General features: G+C 38.3%; 2 protein-coding genes across 4 annotated transcripts in view; one reads left to right on the top strand and one right to left on the bottom strand.

Moving 5' to 3' along the window:
* Positions 1–23,827, top strand: part of CTNNA1 (catenin alpha 1) — a 70,117-nt gene that overhangs the window by 28,483 nt on the left and 17,807 nt on the right. For all 3 annotated transcript variants that reach the window (XM_033142807.1, XM_033142806.1, XM_033142805.1), the window contains exons 8-13: positions 7,547–7,627; positions 9,359–9,511; positions 15,773–15,865; positions 16,566–16,722; positions 19,946–20,146; positions 23,500–23,651. In XM_033142807.1, coding sequence (XP_032998698.1) covers positions 7,547–7,627; positions 9,359–9,511; positions 15,773–15,865; positions 16,566–16,722; positions 19,946–20,146; positions 23,500–23,651 — 837 coding nt within the window. The remainder of the gene's footprint in view (positions 1–7,546; positions 7,628–9,358; positions 9,512–15,772; positions 15,866–16,565; positions 16,723–19,945; positions 20,147–23,499; positions 23,652–23,827) is intronic.
* Positions 3,683–5,934, bottom strand: LRRTM2 (leucine rich repeat transmembrane neuronal 2). Its single transcript, XM_033142808.1, has 2 exons — positions 5,521–5,934; positions 3,683–5,243 (listed from the first exon to the last, which is right to left on the bottom strand). Exons 1-2 carry the CDS (start codon positions 5,522–5,524, stop codon positions 3,697–3,699), a joined length of 1,551 nt encoding a protein of 516 aa, XP_032998699.1. The 5' UTR covers positions 5,525–5,934; the 3' UTR covers positions 3,683–3,696.

The raw sequence follows: 23,827 nt of genomic DNA, 5'->3' as shown, positions 1-23,827 counted from the left end.
TCTTCAACTTTTGAGGGAGGCAGAAATAAAGGGAAGTCGCCAAAGGGAGAGACAGGATATTAATCTCATACTAGTGAATTAAAGGTGCCTGACCTTTGTAAGCTAAGAGCAAACATAAATATTACTCCTCCTGAATAAATTTAGTAATTTATTTAATGATAAAAGGCCACCTGGCACCTTCACTGCATAGGATTAGGCGCCAGGCGAAAACTTTTCTCTATAACCAGGCCTTCGTCTGATTAACATTCTATGGTCTTTTACACATGTTTTGTGGGAGGAAGATAATTGATTTGTTTTTGTTTTTGTTATGTATTTTTTTGTTCTAATTTTGTATTTTTATGTTGTGAATTGCCCTGTAATGAAGGGCAGTATATAAATTTAATAAATAATAATGCATGAAACACTCTCCTTTCACTTATTTGATATTTGATGCATATTGGCCAAATTGTAGAAACCTGTCTTAACTGAAAAAAATTGTGTTTGAATTCAGTCTGTTGGCATTTCATACATGTACATCCTTTGCTATTGTCAGTGTGATTATGCAGGTTTGAAATGATCTTCATACTGTATGTTCTGTTGGTTAAAATAATACTCCTGACATCTTTGCTTATACAAGACTGAATGTGACTGTAGTAGCAGTCAGTTTGCCACTCAATAAAATACCCTCTTTCCTAGATAGACAAAGCAAAATCGAATTTAGAAAAATAGTGAACATAACTAGTGGGCGGGCTTGCTGTGTACAGCTCAGTGTTGTTTGAAAGACTGGTCTATTTTTGTGGATGCCAGTGAATCATCACGCAAGCCATATGATTCCTCCTACTGCATTTAATACTGGCCTGTGCTTTGAGTGATTGCAAGTTCAAACTTAGTAGCCCACATAGCTTTTGGTTAAAGCAGCCAAAGGTCACTATAAAGTCAAGTATTCATTGTGGCAATGGAAGTATCTGCAAGACATGTCATATCTTTGTAACTCAAACCTGCTTGAGTATGGAAATACCATTGGACTGTCCTTGCTTAGGTGTCTACAAATACCAGCTCAAAGGAAAAGGATAGATGGGTGGGTTAACATGGCAGGGAGGAATAGAGAATTTCCTTGAAGGGAAAAGTAAACGCAGATCAGACTATATCAGCAGTTCCACATACTCACTTGCTGCAGAATCTCCTTGTTCCACATGTTAAACATGAATATCCCTTTCCTACCACACATTTGGAGGAGATAATGGCAGCAATAGAATTCTACTGGCATCTCTTGCAAAAGCCCAGCATAAGCCATAGAAAGTACCCAGGAGGGCAGGGGTTGTTGGGAACTAGAAATGTTGGCTCAATAAGTCCAGCCAGTTTCACAGCTCCTACATAATTTTTAAGTAATTAACCAGGATAATGTTGGGCTATTTTCAGTTGGAAATATGCTATAGAAAGCAAAAAAGGGTTTGTAGTGGAAATGATTTTCGGCATGTAAATGGTTCTGTGGGAAAACTACTGGAATTTATATTTCCCACTTTATACTAAATTCTACAGAGTTAGTGCATTGCTACTCAGCATAGTGAGGAACTGCAGACCTTTTCGAAAGAAAAGCCTGTTTGCTACCTGTTATGGAAGGGACCGGCTTCTGCTGTTAAGCATTTATCTCTCATTGCCAGGTACCCACTTTTGTCCACCTAACACACTTGTAGAGTTATGCACAGCTGATTCTTGGCAAGACATGAAATTATCTGTGTCTCTATATGGAGTGGGAGCTGGGAGAAGAGGCTGACAGTTTGCAAGGGTTTGGTATATAGAACACTAATCTCAATGAAGCTGAATAGATTCTTGGTGGCTGCAGAATTTCATTACAGAGAGAAATTCCCTTTACCCAGATGCATAGAATACACCATATATGGCTAAAATAATGGCTTACTACATGGGATATTTGCAGATATCCTTCCATCTGTCCATCCATTTTCACTCTAATAGTAAACAGTCAGTGGCTTAATAGAACCAAAAAAATAGGAACCCTCCTATTAAGTTAAAATAGAGTCCAATATGAAAAGCTTTAGCTCATGGGTAGTGGACTTTGACTCAGTGGCTTTAAAGTCTTGCATCTCCAGACTGCTTGCTTTTTTGTTAAAGCATTGAAATATATTTATCCAAGTACTTCACTAAGAGATATTACGCATATAAAAATGGATTTTTGAGCCAATGGTTAGGTTGAAAACTTTGCAGCATAGTACAACACACAATTAATACTATATACTGATTTAAGAAATCCAAGCACCAATGTTTCTTTTCCCTCTGCATGTACTTGTAAATACCGTTGCAGCTGAACGTGGCGTGATATGTTAGATCTACATATGTACATTACCTTCTAACTTTATAGCTTTGGTTATGTGTTCATGATTTTTGAACAGTTGTATTAAATTCTCCTCCTCTACAATGGACTTCTGTGTACATAGATGCACAGTAATATTCAATTCCATAACCCAATCTAGAAACTGTATTGTTATCCAGAAATCAGTTTTGTTCAGAGTAGTTTTGTACTGCCTTAAATATTTCTAAACGTTCTGTTCAGCAAAATAGTGTTCCTAAAATTGCTTTTTTAGTAAACCATCTCTGCTATCCTACATTAAAATGTTCTTACGTCTCCCAACATATTTATCTGGAAGTAAGTCTCACTTCTGAATAAACCAGACCAGGATTTGAGCATAAATCTTATTGGATTGTGATGTTACAATGGTAGATGAAAGCTGTACTGCAAGGACTAATTTGGCCTCTAGAGAAACCAGTAGTTGGTGCATAAAATAGTTTTCTGGTCTAGACAAACAGCTGGAGATGAAAGGAATAATTTTCTGTGTTTGCTTTTTTTAAAAAAACCAACCATCTCAGTTTTCATTTGTGTAAAGTATACTTAGTCTGAAATGTGTCCCATTAAAAGTCAAGACAGATTTAATAAAAGTTGAAGTGTATCTAATACTTTGAAGACCAAACTGCATGCTACTGATTGCCTGTAGAAGGTTGATATTTCAAAGCAATGGGGTGTAATCCTGGTTTATTCAGAACTGTCAACAGCTATATTCTGAATCTGGAACACATTTAGATAAGCTGAACTCTCAATATGGAGTTAAGACAATAATAATCTTTTTCCATGCTTCAGTACACTGGAAAATCCCCTCTTGCACCTTTCCACTGCAGATCATAAGTCCCAAGAACCAGGTTTTTTTTTTAATGAAGAAAATTCCATTAAATCTCTACTTCAAAAGAAAATCAAGCCAGCTGAAATGTTTGGGATCATAGCTACAATGCTTCAGTTGGTAAAATGTCCTCCCTTCACTGGGTCCTGTAAATATATACCTAACATCTTTTCATCCAGACTATTCTTCTAAATAAAATCTGGAGGCTTGAGAGTAAAAATTTACACGTATAATTACATAACATGAAGCAGTTTACATATTTTGGGTTGAGCATATTTAGACTTCCAAACATTAGGAGTGCAAATTTAATGCAAACATTGCTGCTTTAACACAGAAAATACTATGGGTTTAAAAAAGCCACCCTTAAATACTGCATCACTCAAAACAAGTAGCCTAGAAAAATCCAAGCTTTCTCAACATTTGTAAAAAAAAGAAAAGAAAAAAAAAATCAAAAATATGTGTAGGATCCCTGCAATTTAAAGTAAGTTTATCTGATTTTGTTTTTTGTTTTTTTGATTACCTGTATATATTATACTTCACATTCTTTATAGGGTAGTTGCTGACACTTGCACTGTCCATAACCATTAATGATGATGAAAGGTCCTTCATGGCTGGCTTCATATTCATTATATGGTCCTTGGTCTGACATGTTTGACATATGTAGCCGTGTTTGAGATCGTAGTTGCCTGTGGCTTTGAATCATTGAGCACTGCCTAATTTTTCTTAATGTGGGAGGGCAGCACTTCCTGGAGATGAACACTACAAAAATGATAAAAAAGAAAGAAAATAATAAAGCCATTGTTCCTGTAATTACCTGCTGGCTGAAGATGGCATTGTTCGGCTCAGGCAACTGCTCTTCTGTAGTAATGGGTATGCCTGTCGTAGTTGAAATTTCTTTGTCTCCCACATGGAAATTTGAGGAGCTTATCCTTTTTGTATATTCAGTCGTTGGAGCTCTGTAACTTGTAGCAATGGATGTAACAACAGTTGATAAATTCCAACAAAGCTGAAAACCATAAACTGCATCTAGAATATCCTCTCCCTGGGTGTGGTTTGGACTATGACAAAGTATCGAATGCTCCCACCGACCTTGGAAGCCACTCAGCCATGTGGCTAGTGCACATATTTTGGGGCTGCATTCCCAGGGATTGCTGGAGAGGCCCACTGTAGTAAGGGTTGTAAGTGAATATAAAACCTTGGACTCCAGAGTGGTTAGCTTGTTGTTATCCATTAGGAGTACTTTAAGATTAGGCATTGTTTCAAAAACTGTCATATCAATGGCTTTGATCTCATTTCCAGACAAATCTAGCTTTTCTAAAGTGCCCCAGGTCCATTCCATCCCGCATGTCAAGTTGCTAATTTTATTCCCCTGCAAGAAGAGCGTGTGCAGATTGCTTAGCCGTAGGAAATGAGCAAAGTTAATCTTTGTCAGCTGGTTGTGCTCTAGGTGAAGTTCCCTCAGTTTGATTAATCCCGCAAATCCATTGCGTGCCAAACTTCGCAAGCGATTTGTGCTCAAATCCAAAAAATCCAAACTACGGCAGTCTGAAAATAGACGGACTGGGATAGTCCTCAGGGAATTGGAACGTAAACTCAAGGTTTGCAGTTTGCGAAGGCCATAGAACAACTCAGGATGCAAAGCAGACAATTGATTGAAAGAGAGGTCCAAATGTTGCAGGTTAAGCAGTTGGCTAAAAGTTGTGTTTGGCAAATAAGAGATTTTATTTGAACTTAAAACTAATTCCTTGAGTTTATACAGTCCTTGAAAACCATCTTCTCTTATTGTATCAATTTGATTATGGTCTAAATGAAGCCAAGTAAGTTGACTGAAGCTTGCAAACTGATCCCCTTCAAGTTCCATAATAACATTGTGCCTCAAAGACAAACCTAGACAGCCCTTGTCAGTGGTGTTTGGCACTGAGTGAAACCCCTGAGAGTCACAGTAAAAGAGCAGCTTCTCGCAACGGCATTTTGGCGGACAAGCCGTGCCCAAGGCAGGCAGCATTTTAAAAACAATACTCATTGCATATACTGCTGCCAGCATAGGAGCCCCTAATGGCCACTTGAAATGTAAGCCTGCAGAATATAATTCAGGGAAACAACAAAATAGGATATTTTTATCAGACGTATGCTTCCAACAAAACGGAGAAAGAATGCTACAGATAAATCACATGCATTAAAATGCTTCAGGTCTTAGAATATAAAACAAATCCTAGTGAGCATCTCTCTGAATTATTGACATTACTGATAAGGCAACTGAAAAGTGCCTTTTAAATCTATTGTTGTCTAAATGTGCATTTCTAAAGCAAGGTTGACTGCACATAGTACAACAGACAAAAATATATAAACTTACCCATTCTTTTGAGTACGTTGGCGGTTGCATTCAGTCGCAGTTTTAGACTCAACACAGTGAGTCTGTAAAAGGCTCTAACGCTGACAACCTTTGAATAATTTACTTTCTTCTACTGTCCTCATCCGAGTAAAAAAATGACTTGACATCCTCTTTTCTCATATTCCTTTTGAATTCATTTCCTTGATTTCCAGCGGTAGGTCTGTTAATTCCTTAAACAGTGCTGAATTGGAGTTCTTTTTGTACTGCTGCTTAATTGAAAATGCTTTCCACTGCTATGGCTTTTTTTGTCTTAACTTGTTGATGGCAGAAGGGTGGCTTATTGCTGAGAGAAGCTTCTGTAGTCGCTTGAATGCATTTGCTGAAAAGCTTTCAGGGGTACGGTACAGGAATGCATTTGCTTATGTGCTGCGACCACACAACTGTATATAGGCTGACGTCATCCTGTGACGTTCCTTTTTGTTTGGGTTTTCCAGAAGCTTTGCAGTTTAAGACACAGTGGTGCATACTGTGAATTGTGAGATTAGACTACCACTAAGAGGAAAAACTAATTGTAGGAATTTTTCATCCAGCATCCAAGTAATAGGAATGACTTTACATGAATCTCTCTTGCAAGTTACATGTTTATTGCAATAGCCCTGAGCTATATATCTGAATTTGTGAAGTAAAGTTACAGTACTGGTTTTTGTGACATGGTGGTCCTGCTGGCATTCTTCTGCCTACATGTGTGAGAGCAGGGTGCTAAATAAAATTTTTTAAAAAAAAACATGCCAAGGGAGAATTGCATGGGATTAGCATGTCAGAAATTATTTGTATTGCTGTATAATTAAATATCTAGTTTAAAAGGAGGGGTTTAAAAAAAAATAACTTTTGCTAGCAATGGAGAAATAGTGTTTTGGTAAAGATCACATAGGAGAGACAATAAAATGCAATAGCTTTAATAAATCGTTTTCTGCTTTAAAATGTTTTTTTTTTAATAAAATCATGTCATTCAAAACTCTAATGGTTCTACTTCTGGATAGTTCGGGTATTATTTGAGAACAAGCAAACTTGAGTCCTATTCCAATGAAACAAATGTGATAATGAGAACTTGAAGAACAAAAGCAAACCTGGGTGGACAAAGAGTTCACAGGGAAACTTGAAATAGATCTTGAGAGTGTTTGCAGGCATCCTGGTCAATTTTCAGCCTTTTCTGGGAAAAGGTAAACTTTACTTTCCCCCCTGCCTAGCCAAAGCAAATGTTAATTACATGAGTCTGGGTTTGTTTGGCAAGGACTACTGTAAATATTTAATTTTAATAAGCAAGAAGCTTGTGGCTTTTGTTTTTGTTTTTAAAATAGAAGTGTTAATTGGAGGAATTTTGTTCCAGTTGTGTAGCAAATTATATCAGTTGTTCAAATACTGGAATAAATAGGCTATGGCAATAAGAATGAATGCTAACTAACAATGCTGTCTTAAGTATTTCGAGACTTGTTCTGTCATTAACTATGTTCTGCAACTTTAAAATGATTTTACGTATAACAAACTCAGTTGCTAAGTGAAAGCTTTTCAGTTGTCATGCTCACTAGAGGGCAGCACTGCACTCACAGTGGTAAGCAGACATTTCGAAGTCTGCTTGAAATGCCAGTCTCACCCAGTAGCTCTGTTGGTTATTTCCTTTTTTGCACATCTGTGACAGAACTGGAAGGAGACTTTCCCAGCATAAATTGCCCCCCCCCAAAAAAAAAATCCTATTAGGTTCTCACCTCAGGCTTTGGATTTTTTAAACCCCAATGCTAAGGACCTCTCCCTTCACTCCATCTCTGAGTATTAAACAGTTTGATTTTATGTTCCTACTGGCCAGAGGACAAGGGAAACTTCACAAGATTTGTGAAGTTCTGACAACACAAAGAGTAGCATAGCCGACATGCATGTGGAGAAAGTTTTAATGAGAAATTCCAGAGTTTTAATGAAAAATTCCTTTAGAAAAGAGCCATTGCAATGGGTACGATATATTAATAAAGCTTGTTTGTTTTATCTGATTTTCTAGGCTGGACGCAAAGAAAGAAGTGATGCTTTAAATTCGGCAATAGACAAAATGACAAAAAAGACAAGGGATTTGCGTAGACAGGTACAGTATTAAATATGTATAAAGTGTTCATGCAAACAGTTACACTACATAACATTCCATTTATCATGTTAGCCTGATTCTAGCAGTCTTTACTGTTCTGTTCATTGTAGTAGAAAACTAAAAGATTGGATTCAATTAGAAGTTGAGTGAGCTGGCCTTGGAAGAAGGGAGCCGCAGTGTCTTCACAGATGCCTCTTAGGTGCAGCTTTGCTGGAGATGGGGCCATGATTGAGGTTGAATCCTGACAAGACAGAAGTACTCTGTTTGGGGGACAGGGAGCGGGTGGGTGTGGGGACTCCCTGGTCCTGAATGGGGCAGCTGAGTCATTTTGTTTTTGTTTTTTAAGAGTTTTTTATTATTTTCCAATAAGACAAAGAAAAAACACAGCATAAACATAAACACAATAAAAACACAACATATAAACACAATAAAAACAATAACAATATCAAAAAGCATAAAGAAAAAACATATACCAACCTTAACAAACACTTATCTTTGTACTTTTCTTGTTTCTAACTTCTCTGCTAGGGGACTTCCCCTGTTCCCTCCCCTGCCTTCAAAATCATATATACGTTATAGGTAACTTTATATCTTTTTCCATTAACATTTATCTAATTTCTTAATACTCTTAAATTCATTTAATTCAATATAAATCCTAACTTGAACACAATTTCTTAAAATATTCTTTAACAATTAAATCTTGCACAATAAATTTCTTCTAAACAATTTTATCTAACATTAACTTGCTAAAGCCGATCTTTTGCTTAATTCTGCTCAAATATTTAATTTTTCAGATTTAACTAGATAGTCCTTAAATTTTTTCCAATCTTGCGACACCTTCTCCTCCCTCTGGTCTCGGATTCTAGCGGTCAGTTCTGCGAGTTCCATGTAGTCCATTAACTTCATCTGCCATTCTTCCACTGTTGGAATCTCTTCACCTTTCCAGGTTCTTGCCAATATAATTCTAGCCGCTGTTGTGGCATACATAAAAAATACTCTGTCCTGACTGGGTATCTCTTCATTGGTCATGCTCAAGAGAAATGCCTCTGGTTTCTTACTGAAGGTAATTTTCATTACCTTTTTAAGCTCATTATAAATCTTATCCCAGAAGGCCTTTACCCCTGGACACGACCACCACATATGAAAAAAGGTACCTTTCGAAGATTTACATTTCCAACACACATCCGACATTTTAGAATTCATTTTAGCTATCTTAACTGGTGTTAGATACCATCTATACATCATTTTCATTATATTTTCTCTTAAACTATTGCATGCAGTAAATTTGAAGGGTCTTTTCTAGGGAGTCTTCTCTTCTCATGAGGTGCCATTTTTGTCACACCTTGGATACATGGAATGCGTCTCACAGCTTTAAAAACATTATTTTCCCAACCAGTGAAATCTGATAGAACTTCTGCAGTGCCTTGACTTAAAACTTGATAGGGCTGCTGAGACCCAGGTTTCATGGGCCAGATCCGGCCTGTGAGTAATACAGTGGCCTTACCTCATACTACCAAATTGTTTAAGCAAGTACTGTGTTTCCCCATTAAGATTATTATTTTGAGGCTAAAACGATTGTGTGACATGAAACATTTACTGGGGGAGTTAGCTTCAGAATAGTCTCCATACAGCAATGCCAATTGAATTAAAGTGAAGGATTATGTGTGTTTAATAATAGGGTTACTGACAAAATGAACTTTTTATTAATGCAGTTTTGTTCTCTGTTCTTAGCTCCGCAAGGCTGTAATGGACCATGTTTCAGATTCCTTTCTGGAGACAAACGTTCCACTTCTAGTTCTGATTGAAGCCGCCAAGAACGGGAATGAGAAAGAGGTTAAGGAATACGCACAGGTTTTCCGTGAACATGCCAACAAACTGATAGAGGTAGAGTGATGATTTAAAATTTGAATAACTTATATCAGGTTAATTATGTGTTACTGAAGTATTTATCTTCCATCTACAACCAGCCAGCTTCATTGGATCACTTCAGGTTCTGGTATGCTGTTAGAGAAGCCTCACTCTTTTAACACCAAGAGCTTTCTGTCCTCGCTTCTCTTTTATAAAAAAACAAGCAAATAAATGAAGTATGTATCTGGAAATTTCCCTAGCTAGCCTTATAGCTACAATACTTGATTTCTAAAAATTCTCCTTTTACTTAGAGTTGAGTTTTGGGCAGCATGTTAAATATAGCTTTCCCTGGTTGGTAATACTATGTGTGTTATAGAATTTTACGGGGGGGTTTTTTTTTAAACAAAGTTGTGGAGAGAAGTTTGCAAGTGTGACAGCACAAGTGCTTAAGAGAAAAAGAGCCAGTTGGCTAGTGTCAGATAATAGAACATTTCAAGCTTTGGTAGATTTGGACCAAAATGATTATACTTGAAATGGTTGTAGATTTATCTGTTTCATAACTATGGAAAAAGTATTTTTATTATTGAGGACATAAAAACCAGCATTTCACAGGTCCCATTCCTGCATTTTGTTAACGTTAATGCAAGATTCCAAGTGGCTTTACCAATGCCACATGCTGCTATTAACACAAGTGTAAAAAGGCTTTGTACTAATATGGAATTCGATGTTATAGAGAAGCTATAATTTTGAAGACAGGCATTTGTCACACTTGAAAGCCTGTTTAATGCAAACATATTTATAATTCTTTGTAGTATCAAGTGATAACCAATCATCACAGACAAAAGACACCACACCAGCCAACACCAGTTGTTACAGTGCTTTTCAGTGGAGGTGGTCAGTACATGTGGTTGAGTTGTCAACAGGGATTGAGAAATACTATAGACAATTCCACCAGACAGAAAGCATCAACAGATCAGCACACAACTTAACTGCTGGGGAGGAATTTTAGGGAACTGCTAAATTAAAATTAAATGCAAAATCTGTTCAGCAAAACTTTAGATTCTCAGTTAATTAAAAATTCATGTAGGCCTTGTGAAATACATCTCTGCGTTATCTATTAACTATGTTTATCTGCCTTAGCCCAAGTGCCTCAGGGCTTTTATAGAAGAAAATGAGAGGCCCAGGCCTTGAAAAACAATGTAACTAAGCTAAAAAAAAAATTTATTATATTTTTTTAGCAAATACAGTGAGGAAAGCCATAAATCAGCCAAGGACAGCACATTACCAGGTGTCACTATATAGTGATTAACATTCAGTATAGTTACATATAATGAGTGATATACAAGATTTCTACAAATATTTTTTTAATAAACCCTTTTGCAACCTAACTTAATCTGTTGCGTTTTCAGCCAGGGCCACCCTCCACACCCAGTCATTTCATGCAGTAAAGTACAAGTTTAAGGCAAGCTTCCAGCTTTTGGAAATCCTTCCATACTAATCTGTGCCTTGAAGACTGTCCAGAGCGTCAAGGCCAGACAAGTGTGAATGGTTTGCTGCATAATATCACAGCTTGGAATGCCAGCAACCAGAGGAGTGGAACAGGAAGCAGACCACTACATATGAAGGAGGGTCCTGTTTTCCTTTATGTCCTCTCTAACATAAGGGCCTTAGACTTTTTTTGTAATATAACAAAGTTGAACTCACGTTGGATGCCATCTATATTTAGCCAAGTGACCCTTCTCTAATTAGGGCTGAGGTAGACTTGATATGGCAATTCTATTGCCATTCACTGATTTGTCATGCTGATGTCAGTTTCCCAGGCACCTTTCAGGCTCATGGTAGAAGGGAAATCCACTTCAGATAAATGTTACATATTACTGAGAGGGACAGCTTTGAAAAGACAAGTTCATCCAATAGCTTATGTTTTATATAGTCTTGAAAGTAACTCAATAGATTGATCTTAATTTATCTGCTGTTATGTGATTCAGTATTTTATAAAACACTATGTCTTGTAAACTTCAACATGATGGTTTGTGGGTGATGGTGAGCAATTCAATACTCTAAAAGGTATTTGTTTTTTATGATCAGTAGAGAGAAACATGGTCTAAACACAAATCAGTGCTGAAGGCTGGGACTTCAATTTATAAGTGTGTTGAATGGGGTAGCAGAATCATAGAATCATCAAATTGTAGAGTTGAAAGGGACCCTGAAGATAATCTAATCCAACCAGGAATATGCAGCTGTCCCATACAGGGATCCAACCTGCAATCTTGTCACTATAAGCACCACGCTCTAACCAACTGAGCTATCCAGCTCCATCCATGTTACCGTCCAGATATTTTGGACTACAATTTCTATCATCCCTAAATATTCACCATGCTGGCTGGGGCTAATGGGAGTTGTAGTTGAATAATATCTGGAGCACACCATGTTGGCTAATGTGGCCTATATTTCCTTGCTCAAGTAACTGAGCCCTGTGCTTGCTTTCTACAAGTAAACTTACAGAGTTAAGAATGCCTCACTTGAGACATCAACCTAATTTCTTGCTCCAGTGTCATTGTTAATGAATTTCAAAGCAAATTTTAAAGAGCTGATCCACATATAGAATGGACAGCCTTCTAGAAGACTACCCACCACTTAATGTTCTGTCACCAGCACATTAGCTCAAATCATAGTGCAGTGTTTTAGGGAAGTAGTTGTAAGTACACATTTGTTACTATTATATCTGGCAGGATTGTCACTTGGGGGTAAATAGAAAGTTGTTCATCCAAATGCTAGCAGCACCAGTAGGCAGCCCGAGGTCATCCATGCATCTTGAGATGTAAAGGGCAGATTCTTGGAGATGGGTTACAGAATTGGCTCAAAGAGTGTTTTTTTGATAACTGTATTAAAATTAATTTCTTCCACCTGTATTACAGGAAATACTTCCAAACTCGTAACTCCTCGTTCCTTTTGGATTATGTAAATTATCATTCACAGCATATCTGTCACTTCTAAGCCCTGGGGCAGGGGGTATGGTCATTGATTTGCTGTCAGTGTGTGTGTATATTAGTCTGTCACATAGAATAGTGTACGGGGCAGGTGTCTGGCAAAAGAAGCAATCTTAAATTGTGTGCATTTGGCAGCTTTTGTCCCACACTGCAAATGTGCAGTGTTGGCTATTCCAAACATGGAGAATATATAACAGGGATGGTCAGCTTTAGGTTTGGAGGCTAGGTTTTCCACAGTCAAGTTCTGAGGGATTACAGAACAGAAACACACACTGATGACATTCCCTAGTTTTAGCAGCCAGGTCAGTGGGGTGATTGAACACCACCATCTCCTGAGCTGAATAACCTGTGGTTGGAAAGGCCAAGAAAATCATGTAAGAATCACACTTAACTGTCCTGGCTGTCCATTGTATTGGGAAATGGGAAAGCAGCCATTATGTGGGAGCTTTTAGGATTTTCTTCAGTTTCCCAATAGGAGGCTGTGTTCCTCAGCCTAGTGGGGAACAGTGCTTTGCCATCTCTCCCTGGGCTTGGTTGCATGAAATGTCCTGGACAACTGGGCAAGCAGCAATTGCATGAAGACATTTTGTGGGACTGTCCCTAACAACATGACAGTTTGTTTGCAAGTCCTTTGACATTCACAGAGTTCCATGACATTAGAATGTTTTGGTTATAATCATGTGAAAACCTTAACCTTTGGCAAGGATTCTGAGGTCAGCTCAGTAAGAACAGAATGATTTGTTAGATAAGAGGGCAAAAATAATTCTTTAGTTTTTCAAAGGCCAATACAGGGAAAGAACATTGTGTCAGTATTGGTTGTCGCACATATTTTCCTATCTTTTCCTGTGCAACCATAAAAGTGATAAGTTTGTAGCATGGATTATACTCTCCACTACCCAGGCACTGAGTTGGAAATCTGGAATCCTGCTAATACGAGTTTCTAGCCCATATGATAGCTGCACCATCTTCCTTACTGATTTCTGACTCCAAAAAGGAGACAAATCCAGATCCTCTAAGAATATACAAAGTGAATTGAAAAGACAGAGGATCACGACAACCCTATTTAGAAAACATTTATACCAGTTATCTAGGAATGATGGTGGAAAGGGGTGATTTCCCTTGCATGCCTAGCAATTTATCTCATTACTAGGATTCTCAAATGTGGATTTAAAAACTAATGTTTAATGCAAGCTAGCACCACACTGGGGCACACAGTTCAAAGTTTCCATTCTGTTCCTGCTGCTGTGCCACCAGGAAGAGAGTCATTGTCTGACTTGTCACAGTGCCCAAACCTGAGTTGCAGGTTCGTTTCTCTCCAAACAGCCACAAGTGGTAACCAAGGTCTATTTTTGTCTTACTGCTTGTGGGTTTTGGGGGGAGAAGTGTCAGCCCAGGTTCAGATGTTGCGACAAACCAGATTTTGGTTTCTTTCCCAGCAGCACAGCCAGGAACAAGGGAAGAACATGAAGGAACTGCAATAGCATACTGCACACAAACATGAAACCATAGGTTTTTTCTGTGTTTTAATGTGATGAACAAACCTGTTAAGCTTTTAAGATTAGAATATGAGTTTTGAATTTGATAAAACTGTCAAAAGAGTAACAAAGCATTTATCTCCAAAGGTATTACCAAATGTTTGTATTCTTTTTAAGGTAGTGATTCCAGACTTGTCTTTCCAATGTACAGCTGATTTTTGCTTATTCTAGAATAGCCAACCCTGTTATTCAAACCATCTAGGTCAGCTCCTGGATGGCTGACTGCCTTGAGTTCTAGGTCAGGAGGATATTAATGTAAGGAAAAGAATTTGGAAGGTCAACAAAACATTCACTTAGTTAGAAAGAATGAACATCTACGTTTCTTTCTATTTTCTCTACGCCCTTTTTTTGGTCTCCCAAATAGCAAGGAGAAGGATGAACAAAAAAATCCTTGCATGCTTGTTTTCCACAGATTTGCTCTTAATAAAGTTAGCATCAAATAAATTGTCAACCTATGATCTGTGTGTGTTTTTAATATAACAAAAAGCTTGATTATTTTTAGTTCTGTAGACTCATCTCTCCTAGCAGTTAATAATAGGGTTGGTGACAGAGATTCACAGTAGATAATACACTTGTCTTTATAATAAACTTGAAAATAATCCTAACAAAAAGCTTTGATTTTTTTAAAAAGTGTAAAATTATTTATGAACAACTTTGTTAACGAGCCAGTTAGTTCTGTCACTGTTCAAAATACCTAATCTATACAATATGATTATTATAAAAGCATAGATAAAAGTACAAACACGGGTGCAAAGATCCCTGAAAATAACTAGAAGCCTTTATACTTATGGCTCTGGTTCTGCCTGGTTTCAAGTCTTGACAGCAAAAACTTTGGCTTTCCTTCCATGACAATGTCTGCTTCTTTAACAAAACACATTGAAATGTTTTTAATTGCTTCTCTCCTTATTGGTGCAGAATGTTTATAGGCACGATAAATCTTTACAAAAAACCACCTGTTTACTAACCAGAGTTTAGGCTTCCATTGTCTGGCTGCTTGCTAGAAAGAGGCGAAATTTTGCTGCTTATAGTGGGATGGAACGCACTGTTCTTGTCTTTGTACTAATTTTTACATATTTCTGTGTGCAAATGTAGGCTTTAAATAACAAGCTGTCATTCACCTGTCAGTTAATAACTACAAACCCTTTTAGAATCCCTCCTCTGAGAACAGGTTCCAAAATATAGAACATTTTCACTTAAAAATAACATAGCTTTTTGTGTGCCCTTTCATTCCCCTTCCAGAAAGCAAATGGAAGGACTTGTCTCTAGATAGCAGCTCAGGGTTCCAAGCAAATCTCTAGAAACTGCCAATTGTCATCTTTTTCTGCACCAATTGGCAGCAATGTATTCTTTTCTGTCTTAGATGCACATAAATGCTTGCACATGAGTAGAGGATGTTCCCACAAATGGCTAAGTGAAACTATAGATCGGGACTCTCAGTACACCTTTAGCCCAAAGTATATGTTTTCTTAGCCAAATGAACTGACTTATACATGGGCGTAAAGCAATAATATTGGATAGCAATCAGTCTGTTCAAACGTTTTTTACTACATGGAATTTGGAAGACCAGATGTTTAGAGGCTAGCCCTGGTTGCAATACATGAAGTGTTAGGTGCATGCTAACACTTGTTCACAAATGTTTGGGTTTTTTGTAATTTAAGAATTGTTATCACCAGTTGTAAAAGGCATGCAAACTGTAACAGTTTCCTTGTGCAGAGCTTTTGATTCCAGAAGCAAAAACACCTTCCTAAAATACCTTTCTGTCATATGCACAGGTTGCCAACTTGGCCTGTTCTATCTCAAATAACGAAGAAGGTGTGAAATTAGTCCACATGTCAGCAAGCCAGCTTGAAGCCCTCTGTCCTCAGGTAAATTATGAATGGACCTATGAATTCTATAGTCTAATTCTGTATGAAATGTGGGGAGTGTAAATATATTTTTAGTGTGCATAATAATATTTTGCCTGCTAAAATTAACACAGTAGGGTAGGTGGTTTTTCAGATCATAATAGAAAAGTTATTGTAGTTTCTTAATATAAAGCGTAAGCCAGAGGTAGCTTAAAGCTATTAACATAAAATATTCTGGTAAGTTGTTATATCAGTGGTAAATAATATCTATCCTCTGTCATCTGTTTCTCTATTGAGCAAAGGGGTAATATGTGCCTGACATTACTCCATTGTTTAGACGTTGGAAGAAAAACAAAATTGTAAAAAGATGTGTTCATGACATTGTTATTTAAGTCAGTTGAACATGTGCAGACTCTGTGCCAATTCCAAACATAATTAGATCTAAATTAGGGGAGGGGAACCCTCAGTCTTCCTTGCTTTTTCTCCATACTGAGAGCTGCTGTAACATAAAAGTTAATCAGGAAGATCCCCAGTTTGATTATTGTCATGAATTAACTCAAGGGAACCTTGACCAAAACAGTTGTAGCCTCTGTTCCCACTACCCCCAGTCAAAAACGCCCCACTGATTTGTCAGTTTTGCAGAATGTAGTTCATTTTTAGTACATAAATCTGAAAATTGGTAAATTCATAGTGTGTTTTTAAAAAATGCCTTGCGTTACAGGTAATAAATGCAGCTTTGGCTTTGGCTGCCAAGCCACAAAGTAAGCTAGCTCAAGAAAATATGGAGATGTTTAAAGAACAGTGGGAAAAGCAAGTTCGTGTGCTTACAGATGCTGTGGATGACATCACTTCCATAGATGACTTCCTGGCAGTATCAGGTAATGGGCTGCAGAATGCTAAGATTTCTTTTATGTTTAGCTTTATTGTTTATCCTGCTACAGTGGCACTGGAATATCCTTTTGAATTCTGTGAATAGCATTGTTGGTTTGCTGCAACGAAGAGTATAACATGGTAGCAGCTGACTCAAGCAAGCACAAGCTTTTGGAGGCAAGAGTCTACAGCATTTAGCTTGTGCATATTTCTCTTTAATAGGGTTGCCCATATGTCCTGGACATACCTGGAGTCAGAAGGAGTGTTCGGGGCGGAAACGCTTGAAATATGGCAGCCCTATCTTTACGTTCTTGGCAAAAAACAAAACAGTAGACAGGCGTCTGGGGCAACAAGACAATCCACCTGACATTGAACCCCATGTGTTTTGACTATACACAATTTTGACTTTAGGCGTGATCCCTGGAACGTAACCGCTGCATAATTTGCAGGTTTACTGTATTTCATCAGTTGCGTGAAGTAAATGAAAATGGATGGTTAAGATGTCGATATATAAATATAGAAGAGGTGTAGATATACTCTTATCAGTCCTGTGGGAGGAGAACTTACCTTACAATGTGAGAGTAAAAAAAAAACAGAAGGAAAGCTTTCCAATAAGATGATCCAGTCTTCAGAGGTCTCTGAAAACATTGATGCAGACTTTTGCAGGCAACCACGGCTGTTTTAGCCCAGAACTCTCTTGGTCACATCAGTCGGGGGGGGGGGCATTTCCTTTCCACAAATAATTGAAGCATCTGGAAAACCTATATTGTACAGCCAGTAGTACTGCCATCAATATATACATCTCCCCCATATTTGTGGTGTACATGGAACAGTACTTCCTTAACATCTGTTATCCAATAAACATTTTCCACTGTTCTGGAAATTCCTGTTTGCGTTACGTGCACACAATACAATAAGGTGACAATCATTATGGTTTGTTGCTGTTGAATGATAACAGTTTTGTACAAAAGAGCGAAGTTTATTGTATAAATTATTGTAGATTGCTGGGAGACTAGTCTATTTATGCTGCTTGACTTATTTGCTAACATAATTGTTTGGATAAATGGATAGAAGATACATTGTATGCCAAGTTTAATTTGCATGTTATTTCCTTTCAGGCAGCATTTTGAATACTTTATTTTATTAATCACACGGCTTGCAGCTAGGTTTTGTGTATTACTTTTTAAAATAAAATGTCTGACTACCTCAGGCACTTTAGAGATAACAATCACCAGTCATTTACGGTTGGTGTTCAGCATAGATTTATGTAAATAAAGAAGTATACCGGGTCACTAGAACAGCTCTTGTTCATAGCTATGGCTATGTTGTGTTACAATGTCAGGCTTGCACTGAAGCTGATGTCTAACATTAGTAACAGGTTAAAGGGACTGTAGCGGAGCACTCAATAACAAGACATTTCTTTTCCTGTAAACCTCACCTCCATGAGATGAAGTTTTCTTAAAAGCCCCGTGTTTCCTCAATCCAAATTCTAGAAAGTACTGCGAGCATACGCAAAAACACAGAAGCCCTCACTGCTGTTGCTACTTCTCTGGATCTCAGGCTGGTAGTGGAAGTGGAAAATATACCGCTGGGCTGCCTCACTCCTTCCATATATGGAGCTGCTGTAGACAATGAGGTGTTGAAAACGTATGCTGTGTGAGTTTGGAGCCGTTTGCCACATTTCCCACTGTGCCCTGCCACACATGCAACTTGCAACCCAGCCTTACTGCAGACTTCAGCAGCAGTTACTATTTATTATCTTGCTACTGCCAAGCTAAGATGCCTGCAACTTGCAGCCTTTACTTCTGGGGCTGTGGAGGACAGCCTGACTATTCCTACCCCCTTCTGCTCCCGAAAGGCTTTCTCACTGTAATATAGCCTTCCCTTCCCTTCCATTAATAATTAGTTCCTTTACTTATTTATTTTGTTAACAGCTCTCTATAAAGATCTTTCCTAAAAGCATTGGCTGGGGTGGAAGGGACAGACACTTTAGCCAATGACAGAGTGAAGCTGAGGAGGTTGGAACCTGGTGCTGCACATCCACTTTCACTGGATTCAGTCTCTGGATTTTATACTGTGCTAAGAATCCCCTGTCCTAACTGTTCTGCATCCCCAGCTTCTTAATTTTCATTCTGCATTCACTCGTTTGCTCTTTGCTGAATAATGTTTGTTACATAGCTAATGGCTGCATAAAGTTGCTCTCCAGTGGTGCCATTTAGAAGACAGTGGGAGCTTGAAACAAGCGGTTTGCAAAGGCTATGTGTGGTGCCGCTTTGTATACTTCTGATTAACATTAGACTATTTCAGAATGGCTTAATGTCAAGAATAGGAACATGTGTGAGGATTTGGAATGAGGGGTGAATGTCAAAAGGAAGAAGAAAAATTCTTGTAGTACATGTCTCAGTTTTCCATAAAGGAGCATACCGCTTCAGTGCAAATATTTAATACCTTCAGTGCCAGAAGTATCTGGAAAATGGAGTACCATAAAGCGTGAAATTGTCAGAGCTGCCTGAGGAACATGGACAAATTATCGCCAATAAGAACTTGAGCATCTTCATCTTTCTTGGGCTTCAGAAAGATCTTTTGTTTCCTGAAGAAGTAGATGTAGGAAAGTGAAAAGCATTCTCTTCCCATCAAATAATTAAGAATGTTCTTAGGTATTTGATTTTGTCTGCAGCTCTCACTTTGTTGTCCGATTTGATCTATAAAACTTTTTAGAAGAGGGCTGGTGTAACCTGTGGCCCTTGGCTTGGTTTTCTGCACGTGTTGGGGAACCTTGAGGGGAGAGAGCAGGAAGGAGAGCAGAACAGGATAACCTGAGGGAAAGAGACAGGGGAGCCCTCTGCAAGTGATCTGCTGTCCCCAGCAGACTATCATTGACAGAATGCGGTTCTCAACAGGATGGGGGGAAGGAATTAAAGTTTCCCAGCCCTGTTTTAGAATGTTGATTGGAACGTGACTTATTTCATGTCCGTATTGCAAATAAAATAGACTTTCAACTGGTGAATGATTACAATTTCCTTCAGTCATGAAATGGGGGTATAAAGGATTTTTTTTCTTAATTGAATTTTTTATTAATTGCTGCATTTTGTGCTCAACACATAACAACAAAAGACTTGGATTTTTCACAGCCTTGACCAGTCCCCCTCACGCTCCGTACTGATGCTGTTATACACCAACATAGGGCGAAAAGTTAATTTTGAATTCTATTCTGTTCTCTTTTACTACCAGAGAATCATATTCTGGAAGATGTAAACAAATGTGTCATTGCACTCCAAGAAAAAGATGTTGATGGCTTAGATCGCACTGCTGGTGCAATTCGTGGTCGTGCAGCTAGAGTAATTCATGTTGTCACTTCTGAAATGGATAATTATGAACCTGGAGTGTATACAGAAAAGGTTCTGGAGGCAACAAAGCTGCTGTCAAACACAGGTAAGATAAACTACCTCATCAGGCTTTTAATTTCAGATACTTACCCCGTTCAGTGCTTTCTGCTTACAACTTTGTGTCGGTAGGTACAGCATATTTATTAAACCTCAGTGCTAAATCTAGTGTTTTGCTGGAATATTAGCTTGAAATGTGGGTCTGCTTATCCATAAGTACAGATGATAATAGGTTTCATGGAGACCTGAGAGTCTTCAGATGTTGTTGAAAACAAGTTCCACCAGTCCAAGTCAACATCCCATCCCTGGGATGTAATCACAGGGAAATTACTGACTTGCAGTACTAAAATGCATGTCCTAACGGAACAAGTTTGCTCTCTTGAAAGAAAAAAATATAAAGTCACAGATGAGAGCTAAGCGGAAGTGTAATTGGTAAATTTAAAATGTCATTAATTTTAACATACACACCCAATACGTTTCTGGTCTGGAACCAAGTCTGATACTCTGCTGAACTGTAATATGAAAACCAGAAGGAATTGTTTATGACTGCTCTGTCCATGCACACATTAGTTCATTTTGACCAGCAGACAGTTAGTTCATTTTGACCTTGAATTAAGATGAATTAATCATAAAATCAATATCATCATTCAGAGGGATTTCTTAGTGCCATATGACTGCTATATTCAGAGCACTATGAACAGTGCTGTGTTTGTGCTAGTTAGTAGCTTGAGCTTAAAACAATTTGCCAATGCATCTTCATGCAAAGCCACAGTATAGTGCATAGGATGTTGCAGAATTTAACTTCATTTTTTTATTTAGGCTAAATGTGCTAGTTTTCAATTGTTTGAAAGATTTTCTTAAAGGTTGCAATCAATGCAGTTTTCCTTCTAGCATATGAAAGGAGAATTCAAACCAATTTATCTACAAATGTGACTTCCAGCATTAATTTTCACAGGTTAGTTGTGTAAATCCTAAAATCTGGCACCAGATTAAATCTTGGTGCCACTACTGCAGTCACATCTGGCTCTGGTGTGGCTGTACTTGCCCTGAAAATGGAAGCAAGAAAAAAGCAGGACACCTACTGCCCCACTGTACAAAATGCTGTGCCTTTCCACCTGGTGTACAACCCAAGAGGGGTGGAGGCCTCTTGGATAGAGCTCAAAGTTTGTGCCTCTTTACTGGGTTGGATTGAGTTTGAGCTGCAGAAATGCATCTTAATAGTTTTGCCAATGAACTGAATGTAGCATTGAAGGATAAGGAACAATTTATTTGCCAAGTACATTTTCCAACATACTTGGAATTTTGCTTCAGCTACATTGCAGTGTAAACATACCTTATACAAACACTGTTCCACTAACAATACAATGACACAGCAAAGAAACCCCACCCATAACTTGACCTCCCCTTCCGCTACACAACTACGAATTTAACAATTTAATGGCACAAGGGGAAAAAACTGTTCCTGTGCCTGGCCAATTTTGTGTATAAAGTCCTGTAGCGACGTCCAAATGGAAGTAAATCAAATAGATTATGACCGGGATGCAAAGGATCTGCAACAATTCCCTCTGCTCTCTTCCTAACTCGGGTAGCATAGAGTGTCTCTATTGAAGGCAAGCTAGCACCAATTACCCTTTCTGCAATTCTTACTGCTCGTTGGAGCCTTTTCTTGTCTTACCTTGGAGGCTGTACCGTACCAAGCAGTAATAGAATTACTGAGAACAGTTTCAGTGATGCCTCTGTAAAATTGGATCAACACTTGCTGGGGCAATTTAAATTTCCTTAGTTGATGCAGGAAATACAACCTCTGGTGGATCAAACGTCTCTGGTGGTACTGATGACAGATAAGCCAGAATCCTTCTGGCAGACTGAATACAGTGGTACCTCTAGTTGCGTGCACCTCTGGATACATATCCTTCAGGTTACACATGCGGCAAACCCGGAAGTATTTTTCCGGGTTTCGCCGCATGCACAGAAGTACTCTACCACGCCGCACACATGCGCAGAACAGTCACCTCTGGTTGCGAAAACCTCAGGATCCGACCAGAGCTCCGGAACGGATCCTGTCCACAACCAGAGGTACCACTGTAGTTCCATTTTGCTCCAAGTTCCTGTATCACTATCCTGCATTCCTCTTCCACAGTGATCTTGGTAACACACAGTACATTTGGGGTCAGCATTTTTAATGCTTCATTGCAGATCACAGTGGCTACTTAAAATTTCCTTAGTTCTCATCATCAGCATCATGAATTTGTATGCTGCATTTCCATAGTAAACTATGCTGAAGGGAGCTCACAACGTGGAAAGTAATAAGTTGATGAAAACATTTCCTTAAGAAATATTCAATAAAATTATACAATCCCCTTATAATTAATTATAAGGTCTAACAACAAAATACAAAAGCATAATCATGAAAATACAATGGATCCCCAAAATTAAATCTTGTCCCCAACAGCAGCCCCGGAACACCCCCCACCCTGATAGTCTTCCAAGTATCCTGAGCAACATACTTGCAAGAAGGTCCCTGGTACCTTCAGCAACTACCTTGGTCTGGACCCTGCACCCCCCAGACCAGGTAGAAATTGACCAGCAAAGCAGAGAGTAGGTCTAGCCAGGACTTAGGGCAAAATTGAATATACATTCTTTATAAAGCATTAAAGGATCTTATAAGTCTCAATTTGACCTCTTTCTTTAGGAAAGTAATTATTTCACCATGTTCTTCCTCCTCTTGTAGCAAAGGTGTTAGGCTTACCACTGAGGCCATATGTGAGGACCTGTAATCTAATCCTGCATTTGTTGCACTGACAGATTTTCCATTTTCTTGCTCATGTTTTTGTCACACTAACCGCATCTTAACAAATTAGTATTCTTTATATGGCCCAACAAAATAACTTTGTAGAGTTGGAAAGTGATCCCAAGGGTAATTCTAGACCAACCTCTTGCAATGCAGGAATCCTTTCTAGAGCCAGCACTGGACAGGTGGAAGCAAATCACCAGCCTTCTTGTGAACGCCCCGACCCATTTATTAATGGCATTTGTATACCACTGAGAAACTCAGGTTTTCTGAGTGGTCAACATCACCATCTTCATGTCTCATGGCAAAACATTTTCATATGTACACATTTCAAATGCACAATACAATTAATGTACAAAACTAGCATGAATGTAGTCACATCCCCACCTTTCTTAAGTGTCTGTCCTGTGTGTATTATATGCCCTTTGTAGGGATACGGTTAGGAAATCTGAATGTGTTTGATTTGTAACATTACAATGGAAGAACATTTGTACCAATAATGTTTGTGGATTCAAAAACTGTATTGTGTTACTGCAGAATCAGCATGCTAAGAGCCACAAATTTTATTGTATTCTGGTAAGCAGAATGTTTTTTCCCCCTGTGTTCTTTAGTTATGCCACGTTTTACTGAACAAGTAGAAGCTGCTGTAGAAGCACTGAGTTCTGACCCTGCTCAACCAATGGATGAAAATGAATTCATCGATGCTTCTCGATTGGTGTATGACGGAATTCGTGACATCAGAAAAGCAGTGCTGATGATCAGAGTGAGTCAGCCTTTATTTCCTTAAAAGAGCATTCACTGGTTTTCTCAAACACATTTTTATTAAACAATAAGCCAGTACAATAGCACTTATGAGTGTCTGTATAAAATATACACACACACATTCTAAATTTATACAGCTGCTTCACAGCATAAGACCTCTGGGCAGCTCTCAAGTCA

The sequence above is a fragment of the Lacerta agilis genome, chromosome 3 (assembly GCF_009819535.1).
Source record: "Lacerta agilis isolate rLacAgi1 chromosome 3, rLacAgi1.pri, whole genome shotgun sequence".
NCBI classification, from domain to species: domain Eukaryota; kingdom Metazoa; phylum Chordata; class Lepidosauria; order Squamata; family Lacertidae; genus Lacerta; species Lacerta agilis.
The sequence above is the reverse complement of the archived record's forward strand: the minus strand, read 5'-3'. Positions and strand labels throughout refer to the sequence as shown.